At 38.8% G+C, this 10,478-nt stretch overlaps 1 protein-coding gene across 1 annotated transcript in view; it reads right to left on the bottom strand.

Annotated features, from left to right (window-relative positions):
• Positions 1 to 5,164: 5,164 nt before the first annotated feature.
• TRIM14 (tripartite motif containing 14) overlaps positions 5,165 to 10,478 on the bottom strand; it is a 36,710-nt gene continuing 31,396 nt past the window's right edge. Inside the window, exons 6-7 of the mRNA XM_072155176.1 lie at positions 9,469 to 9,561; positions 5,165 to 6,114 (exon numbers count right to left, since the gene is read on the bottom strand). Coding sequence (XP_072011277.1) covers positions 5,579 to 6,114; positions 9,469 to 9,561 — 629 coding nt within the window. The 3' untranslated portion in view covers positions 5,165 to 5,578. The remainder of the gene's footprint in view (positions 6,115 to 9,468; positions 9,562 to 10,478) is intronic.

Raw genomic sequence — 10,478 nt, 5'->3', positions numbered from 1 at the left:
AATAAAGTTATGCTGGACAGCACTCTACATTTCTGCTGCCAGCAAATTGGTGGAGGTGGTAGACTGCCTTTCAAGGAAATCTACCGTCAAAATTAAGCATGGATAAACCAGGGACAGTCATAGATCTAGGCCTGTGACTGTGGTAAATTTTTTTTTTTTTCTGACATTCTTCCTTCTAAAATCAAGTATTACAATCCAGGTATTTGTACCTGGATTCGTGTTTTTAACACTTCATTCTTTGTTTGCTCAATAAAATTATTTGACCTTATATACGCATCCTCTTTTTTCCTTCCTTTTTCCTTCTGCTAAAGTTTACTGGGCCGGTTCCCAGAGCCCTCCATGCTGCACTTCCCCCTCCTATCATGTTCTGAAACCTCCTCTGCTGCTGTGAGATTACATCAGGCAGAGGGAGGAAGTGCTCAGCAGAGGGGGTGACGATTTAACCTGTGAATTTTCAGCACAGAGGGGATCTGGGAACTGCCCCAGTAGCCTTTCAGGTTCATTAGAATAATTTTAACATTTATTTTAGAAGGAAGGGGCCATGGATAGCACATTTAGAAAGATTACCACAGTCAAAGTTCCTGGATCTATGAGTAAGTTCCCCTGGTTTTTGTCATAAATGTATAACAGGTTGGATCACAAAAACTAGAACAGCAACACCTTTACATAGTGAAAAGTCCAAGTAGGATTTGCCTGAAAATAATTTTAAAGGTGACCAGTCAGAATATATTGATCCAAATCGCTGTTTGACAACATGCGTGTAGTGGTTTAAAACCTTCCAGATCATGCGATGTGATACTCTGGATGATGCCAACATACTGCACCATGAAAGAAACATGATCTAAAAGGTGTCTAGCTGCTAAAAAACATACTGCTTGACAGGTTTCCTTTAAATTGTACTGGACCGTTCAAGGAACTTTGTGTTATTCCTTGTGTACACCCACAGAACTAATGAGTTTTACAATGTCAGGTTATTAAGGGTACTTTCTTCTGATGCAGCGGCGCGTCAGAAGAAGATTTCGGGACATCGGGTCCTGCAAGTGCTGGTGTCGGGCTGTGATATCACAGCCGAGACCCGGGATCGGAAAAACTCTGATCCCGGGTGTTTAACCCCTTACACGCTGCGGTCAAGCATGACTGAGGCATGTAAGTGTCCACACCGTGGATCGGACCTCCCCGGTGTGCTTACCGGGGGATCCGATCCCTCCTGCCTCAGCCCTGGGTTCCGACGATTGACCCGAGGCTGTCGGCTCCTCTCTGTGCCGGGTTCCGCCTCCTGGCAGGACCCGGCTGTAAGTAACTGAGCATGCTCAGTTACTTACACTATACACTGCAATACAAGTGTATTGCAGTGTAAGGGCTTGAACAAACAATCAGATGATCGCATGTTTAAGCCAAGAAGTAGAAAATGTAAAAAAGTAAAAAAAAAAAAAATGTCATTTTAGAATATAATTAAATAAAATAAAAGACCCATAATCTCCTCAGTTACACATAAAATGCAAATAAAGTATATAAAACACAAAAACACATACATATTTGGTATTACCGCGTCCGTATTAATCTGTACAATAAATCTAAATCAATATTGAACCCGCTCGGTGAACGACGTAAAAAAAAAACTCAAACTTCCCATAATATACAATTTTTCATCAAACACCATCACTAAAAATGTTCTAAAAAGTGATCAAAAAAAGTTACGTTCCCTAACATGATACGACTAAAAAGAACAACTCTTTTCGCAAAAAATAAGCCCTCAACTAGATCTGACAACAGAGAAATACAGAAGTTATGGCCCTGAAAAGTTGTCAGTAGTAAAAACAATGCGATTTTCTCCAATATTGGTTTTGCTCAGGAAAGAAGAAAAACTATATAAATGCGGTATCACCACAATCGTCGTGAACCGGAGAATAAAGATAAAATATTATTTTTACATTACGGTCAGCAGGGGGAAAAAAATGCTAAAAATCCAAAATAAAAATTGATGATTTTGTTTGTGCCCCCCTTGAAATAGTTAATAAAATCTCATGAAGCTTTAGACTCCAAAAATGAATTATCGATACATTGTATCTCATCCCGTAAATAATAAGCCTCATATGTTCGCATTACCAAAAAAAATAAAAATTTATAGGTCGTACAATGTGACAATACAAATCTGCTTTGGATGGCGCCTCCATTCATTCTATGCTCGGCTGTGCGCCCATACAGCAGTATACCACCACATATAGGGTATCAGTACACTCGGGAGGAATTGGGCATCAAAAGTTGTGGAGCATTTCATCATTTAATTTATTCTGAAACTGTCAGTTTTGGCCTAAATGAATGTATTTTCCCCAAAAAAATTGAAAGTTTCTAAATCGCAGGTCCATATTGTTTTAACCCATGTGAATCACTTAAAGGGTTAATAGAAGTTGTTTTACACATGTTGCGGGGTGTAGTTTCAATAGTGGGGTAATTTATGGGGTTTGAATATTATTTAGGCCTTTCAAAGTCACTTGGAAGCGGAGTTGTCCCTTTAAAATGTGAGTTTGGGCAATTTTCAAAATAATGAGAAAAATGGCACCTAAAGTTCTGCACCTCATAACATCCTAGAAAAATGAGAAGACGCATAAAATATCATCTCAACATAAAGAAGACATTCCATAAATGTTAATCATCAAGCTTTTTGGGTAGTTTTACTTCCTGTCTGGAAAGCAGAACATTTCAAACTTGGAAAATGAAGAATTTTTACAAACTTTTGCCAAATTTTCACTTTTTTTCAGAACGAAACGCAAAACATATCACTTAAATTTTGTAACTAACATGAAGTACAATGTGTTACGAGAAAACAGTCTCAAAATCACCTGGATATGTTAAAGCGTTCCAAAGTTATAACCAATTATCGGGAGACAGGGTAGATTTGAAAAACCGAGTCTGGTCATTCAGCTGAAAACTAGTGTCGGTGATAAGGGGTTAAATATAAAAAGTGATTTTTGTTTTGTGTATTCTGTTTACTGATTTATGCAAGCTGGATGGTACATAGAGCTAGAAAGAGTGCTCCCTACACACACAGAAGTCAATCACTGTGCAAGAGCTTTACTTCAGCTGAGATTTCTGCCCATGTGACTTTTTGCAACTAATTTACAACTTTTTAAAAGAGCGTCACCATGCTAGGCCACAAAATAAATACCGCCTGGAAAGGGTTCATCTATTTGGCAAGATAGAGATTCATAATCTTAATTTTAATTTCTTCTGACCATTTCCAGACCACATAGGCAGAAACCTCATTACCCAGCCTGCAAACAACGTGATGGAATTATGACTTGCGTTGTAGAGACTGGCAAAGGCATAGGTGGCTGCTTATGATGTTCAAGCTGTAGTTGAAACTAGTTTTGTGTTTTAAACTCTTAAAGGAAATCTATCCCTGCCGCCTTGGGGAGATGGTGGGGATAGAGACCAAGACACAACTGACGCTTGTTGCTTAAATGCTCCATTTTTGCCCCTCAGAGCATTCAAGTCACATTTATTTATTGTCAAATAATGGTGAAAAATGTCAATGACATTTAAGTTCACATACTACCATATTAAATCCATTACTTAAAACTGATAATGAAGATAGAATAAACAACTAAGAGGGAGAAGTGTCTTGCCAAGAGTCCAAGCTAAAGCTGATTTTCACTTTTGTCTTTTCTTAGGCAAAGGTCAATAACTTGGCACAGACACATGCCATTAACTGTGTTCAAATAGGTTAAAGGGGTATTCCGGGAATATGAATGTCTGACACAAAAACCCATGATGATATAAATAAATGAATACAACAATATTCAATGTCATTAGTATTTTAATTTTATGATTTACAAAATGTATGGCCTCTCTAAAGTAGGTGGATTTATCACTAAGATGGCCGCCACTGGAAACTACAAGTTCCATGGTCCTTTAGTTCTCAGTAGCTCCTCCTCCCTCTTATACTCTTCTCCCAGTGATGATGTAACAGGTTTTCTTGCTTTGTTACCATAGTAATGATGTGTAACTGCCATCACCACAACACTGGCCATACTGGATGCACTGCAACCAACCGACTACAGCCAAACCTAGTGGTGATTACATGACCTGCCCAGGCAGGTGCAGGACATGTGATGTGGACATGTGACCAGCGGCTATCTTCTGTCCTGTGTCTGCTCTGCAACGGACCGTGCGGAGGAAATTAACGGACTGATTAAAGGGCCAGTAGCATTTTATTTCTTCATGTCAGTCTATGTCACCAGCATTTTCTACTAAGGGAAGCAAAATTTTAAATAACAACTAATTGCACATTGGCTTATATTTTGAGTACCAATTTGTATATGAGTTATGCTGATTCCTGGAATACCCCTTTAATTACAATAAATTCATTTGCATTCCCAATCCTTAGGGTAGATTCCCAAAATATCAATCATCCCTTATCCCATATTTACTATTTTCTAAAATGTAGCCTATATGTTTAAAACCATGTTTCACTTATACGCTAACTATCTTTAGAGGCTACTCGGGGCATGGAGTAGCTTCTGTGAGCTACAGCTACTCCAGGGACGCTGCCTCAAATTGGCAGAGGACCTGGGGCTTCTGCGCATGCATATATATATCAACCCTGGCTGACGATGCGTCGGTATCCACTGAGTCTGTGCAGGCAATGCAGCTGCGTTCACAGGCAGCATTTGTTAGGGCCACTTGGGGCGTTGAGTAGCCTTAGATCTGGAGCTCACAGAGGTTACTTCACACCCCAGAGTAGCCTCGGAAGACAATTCACATATAAATGAATTAAAATTGAAAACAATTTGGATAAAAATCTGAAAATAGTAAAAACTGTATAGGAATGAGGGATATGTGGAATCTACCATCAGGATCAGATTTCCTTTAATGAAACATGACTTGCATTCATATGGTACGATAAAATTTTTATCCCACAGGGAAATAGTAGTGCCACACATTTTACATCATCCAACTCACTTACAACAATTAATAACAATTACATATATGTGAACCCGAGGGGGCCTAACAATGTTAAAACTATTTTTTAAAAAGTAAAAAATTCTAAAGATTGGAATAGTCTTCTTTCAAAGGCACAGACAGAAAAAAAAATACATAAACACATTGAGAATCTCCTAATATCATATCTATAAAGATACTTCAATATGGTAAATGTTGTAGCTGTAAAAATTTACTCTCTCGCCATGTTGCCACTCAAAACTATACAGCCTTTTAATAATTTTTATGTTTTTTTCAATTAAAATGACAGTTTGCCATGCAAAAAATTTTAACTTTCAGAGCTCCATACAATTGAGCATGAAAAAGTTACAGTTGTTGGGAAATAGTTATGCAAAGAAATGTTTGGTCTTTTTTTTTTTTTTTTAAAGCATAACAAAATCATAGAAATTAGAATCTTATGAATTTATACTGGCCCAAGGAATAAATGTTATGTGTCGTTAGAAAACGGCACAACTGTGTCCTTTCCTGTCAATTCCAGAGGTTTGGACCTATAAATGGAAAAAAAAAAGTTATGGCATTTGGAATGTAGAAAGTGGAAAACTAAAAATGCAAAAGCGGAAAAGACCCAGTGCAATTATTAGGTTAGTCTGCACAGTGTGACTGACCCATCCCACAATCGGAGAGCTGGGTACAAAGGTTCTGTAAATCTACAACGAAAGGTATGCAAATGCTTCATTCCATTTGTGACGTCAAAAAATGAAAGAACTCCAGATTCATAGTCCAGGAAAACGCCAACTTTTTCCGGAGGGTTAGCAACATGAATGGCTTTCCTTTCTCCTTTGTGGAAGGCCCAGTACTCATAATCATATCTTTTTATGCACCATGATCCACTGTTCCACCCGAGACGACTCAACTCGGTGTCTCCTTTCCTTTGTATAGATGGATATGTGATTCCTATCCACCATCCAAGTCCTGCCTGAAGGACATCTACTTCCCAGTAGTGACTGCCAGAATAGTAGGAGTCTCTGCTCAGAATCTGCAAAAGTTTATCAAACCTTGGTGGGTGGCTAGAGTTAAGTTTCCCTAACCAGGCACACTGCACTGTAAGTAAGTCCTCAGAGAGCCTCAGTTTAGGGTGCATTGTGTATGGATCTAAAGTTGGGGTTCTACCATCTGTGATTAAAAGAAACACAAGTACAGAGTTAAAAGTAGACCTCATATTTAAAACATTAACCTATTCACTGCCAATCATTTTTGGAAATTTTGTTGCGTTATTGGCCAGGGCAATTTTTTTCAATTTTGACGTGTACAGATAAAACTAAAATTACATCAAAAACTATTACACTAAACCGAAACAAACCATATATTTTCTGAAAGTAGACATTTGCCCCATTATTAAAATTGCATTAAAGAGTTTATAGACAGAGGCACCTTCATGCAATTTTGATTCATAGTGTAAAATTTTATTACAAAATACATAAAATTTGACTTTGATGGCACAAAATGCGTACCAAACAGAAAATATTTACTTTCACGTCTCTGAAATGTAATAGATGGACATGTGTAGAGTTTGGATATACCTCAGTCATATGTTTATATAAAACATATATCATCATAATATCACTAAAACTGAAATAGCTAAATATCTGCTTTTCAGCTAGAAAAACCTGCAAAATATAGTAATAAAACAGATTAAAAAGCAAAGGCACTCCTGAAACCTATATATTTTTGCATTGCATTTGCCTTGATTAACTGTGTACCACCCTCATGACAAACACCAATTATTAAAAGAAATGAATTGAAAATGCCATGAAAACTCCTATTTTTACATAAATCAGCTATTAATACAGTAGTGGAGATGTAAGGAAACTTTCTGTAGAGCTTCCATCTAGTGCTGGTCTCTGTTACTCTCCTCCATAATAGAAAAAGATAATGGAGACCCCCATGTAAAACTGAGGACCCATGGTTGGAGGGGGCCACTCATTCCTATTTACACCACTGGTGGTAGGCAGCATCCACACATGGGATTTTGGTTGCTTTTAATAACGAAATCCAAGGGCTTCACCCATGATCACATGTTGGGATAACATTTAGTTTCTAGCGTGTTAACTAAATGTGAAGGAAATGCAATCTTACCTCAACATGTGATCGCTGGTGGCGCCTTTACATTAAAACACTAGTTCTGTAAAATACAAGCTTCCTACCTGCTGTTTTGAATAGTTTGAGGGGTGAAGTTAAAAGAATGGGTGATATGTGGGGGGCTTCTATTAACAGAACTTCCAAAACCTCTATAGAAATAAAATGGTCCCTAAAATAATTCATTATAAAATTTTCATGAAAATGTGAAAAATGCTGTTCAATTTGTAATCTTTCTAGCATTGTAATAAAACAAAAGGACAATTATAAAATTATGCAAGCACAAAGCTAATTTACCTACCTTTTTCATAAATAATTGCTACATATCAACACAAATTTCCCACAAACTTGATGTACAACATGTCACAAAAAAAACTATTTCAAAGCCACCTGGTTAAGTTAAAGCCTTCTGAAGTTATTATTGGATAAAGTGACACAAGATTTGAAAAATGGGCCTTGGACACCAAGGCACAAATGAGCTTGGTCACTAAGGAGTTAAACAAGAAAAACTGAAATATCACATGGTCATAAGTATTCAGCCCCTTTGCTCAGTATTGAGTAGAAGCATCTTTTGAGCTAGTACAGCCAGTGGTACACCTGCCATGAGGCGAGTGGAGAATCTCGCCTCAGGGCGGTGCGCCTCCTGCTGGAGGAGGGGCATTTTACAGGCTGCAAGGCTTCTCCGCTATTACTAACAATAGTACTTGCATCATTAAGATGCAAGTAATATTTCTTACAATGCCATGCAGGACGTCCTGTGCGGTGCTGCTGTGACACAGGAAGTGCTTACTAGCACTTCCTGTGTCACTACCACAGAAGTAGCCTGGAGCAGCGAAGAGGAGGAGTGGGAGCGCCACATTCAAACATGGCCTGCTGCAGGAAGGATGACAGCTACATCGGCCTTCCTGATGTAGCCCCTGCCTGTCCTGGACCTCCTGCTGGATATCAGGTAAGTGTAATGTGTATATGTGTATGTCTTCCCATTTGTATATGTGTGTTGTCATGTATATATATTTATGTGTCTTCCCTATGTATGTGTCTTATCATTCGTATATATGTGTCTTGTCATGTGTTATCATGTGTGTGTGTCTTCCCTATGTATATGTGTCTTGTCATGTATATACATGTGTGTGTCTTCCCTGTGTATATTTGTCTTGTCATGTATATATGTGTGTGTGTCTTCCCTGTGGATATGTGTCTTGTCATGTGCTATGTGTGTGTGTATTCCCTGTGTATATGTCTTGTCATGTATATACATGTGTGTGTCTTCCCTGTGTACATATGTCTTGTAATCTGTGTGTGTATATGTGCCTTGTCATGTGTGTATATATGTGTGTGTGTGTCTTCCCTGTGTATACAGTATGTGTCTTGTCATGTGTGTGTATATATATATATATATATATATATATATATATATATATATATATATATGTGTGTGTGTGTCTTCCCTGTGTATATGTGTCTTGTCATGTATGTATGTATGTATGTATGTATGTATGTATGTGTGTGTCTTCCCTGTGTACGTGTGTCTTGTCATGTATATATGTGTAATAACTGCTGTATTAAAGGGATTATCCGAGTGCAGCAATAAATTAGGGATGGGCCAGGCTTTTAAAAAGAAATAAACGTGTACTCTCTTCCTCCGTAACTCCCGTTCTCCTGTGCCGCAGTCCATCTGATCCATTCCCCCTGTGCTCTGGGAGCTTCCGGCCGGTCGGCCCGGCCACTCTTCACCAAATCCCAGTGCCTACAATGCTGAGATATAAAGACGGATGGTAGTGGCCTGCCACATCTCCCGGCTGGAAGCTCTCCGAGCACAGCTTCCTTGCCCCTGTAAACAAACAGGGCACACGTTAAACAAACCAGAGCGTGGGACATCGGGAGCCACGGAGGAGGTGAGTACAGATTTAGATTTTTTAAAAAGCCTGCCCCAGCCCTTCCCTAATTTATTGCTGCACGCGGATAACCTATTTAATGCTGTGGTCATTAGTCATTAACTTTGTGACAACATGTGGTTAACCTTGTGACTTTCCAGGCAGCTTCCCCAAAGAAGACAATAGCCATTTTTGGAATGACATGTCAGCTGAGGTGAATAATGCAAGTGGGGCCTGGAACAAAATGGAGAGCATTTATCAAGATCAATTTATAGTCTTTTTTGGGGGGAGGGGGTGGTTGAAGGAAATTTTAAGAAAAAAAGAACTTTATTACACTTCTATATATAAACATTAATGCTAAATATCTGGAATTGAGGTGTAATAGCAATGACCAAGCACTTCTCATTGCAATGCTGCCATCTGCAGCCTAACTATGAGATGTACAAGCCTAACACTGCAATCCTGTACACAAGTGGACCTGGAAAGCACATAAATACACATTGACACCATCACTTACATTTTAAGAATAATAACCTATTTCCAAAATGTGTCGTTTTAATTAGTTTTCCTGGATCTTTGATTGATCTTGTACTTGGACCATCAACAGCATCTGAATTAAAGGAAAAACATCAGATGTTTAACAATACTGTTTTGAGTTATTTATAAGTATCTCTCTTTTATCAGGAAAGAGAAGTCTTATTCTAGTCCTCATTCCTTTCGAATACCCCAGTATAATCGCATCAACATTACAATGTATCAACATTACATCACGTTGTTGTTATTTTCATATTCACTTTTCACCCTGACCTTACATCATCAGCCTATGGAAATCTTACTTTTGTACTGATAAACTGTGCATCCATTAATAGCTGGAGTATACTTCAGTCACATCCCTCTTTTTGTTTTTCTTTATAAGACCCCAGGACTTGTGATTTCTGCTGGTGGCACATTGTAACAGATCATGTGCAAATACGCCATATATTGCTATACTGTAGCATGGCAGTATCGATCATGACAGTAGTATCGATCAGATAAAAAATAGAAAAATCGTTAACATTTTTTTAAAAAGTTCAAATCATCCCCCTTTCCCTAAAACTGATGTAAATATAAATTTAAATTAAATTCATAAACATTTCTGATATTGCTGGACTAGGAGGGGGAGGCATGAGTGCTCCTCACCCCTCCACTGGAAGATGAGTGGCCACACAGCAAATCTGCCAAAATATAGGACATGTCCTATATTTTGCACCTGTGCACAAGCTGTAGTTTGGCCGCCGGGGGCAATTCTTAGGTATTGTGACATCTCTGCCCTCTTCACTGGTTGGGCAGGGAGGTGCCGGCCGTGTAGTGGGCCATGCTGGTGTATTCCAGCCCAGCAACTGCACACTACCTGTAGCCTGCACCCGATCAGCTGCAGGCTAAGCCGTAATCCTACACCAGATCAGACCTGATTTGGAAGTGCCCTGCTGACATTGCAGCTGCCCACCAGAATTTATCAGGAGTCCAGAGCCGGGATCGGTGTTCGCA

This window comes from Engystomops pustulosus, chromosome 1 (assembly GCF_040894005.1).
Source record: "Engystomops pustulosus chromosome 1, aEngPut4.maternal, whole genome shotgun sequence".
NCBI classification, from domain to species: domain Eukaryota; kingdom Metazoa; phylum Chordata; class Amphibia; order Anura; family Leptodactylidae; genus Engystomops; species Engystomops pustulosus.
The sequence above is the reverse complement of the archived record's forward strand: the minus strand, read 5'-3'. Positions and strand labels throughout refer to the sequence as shown.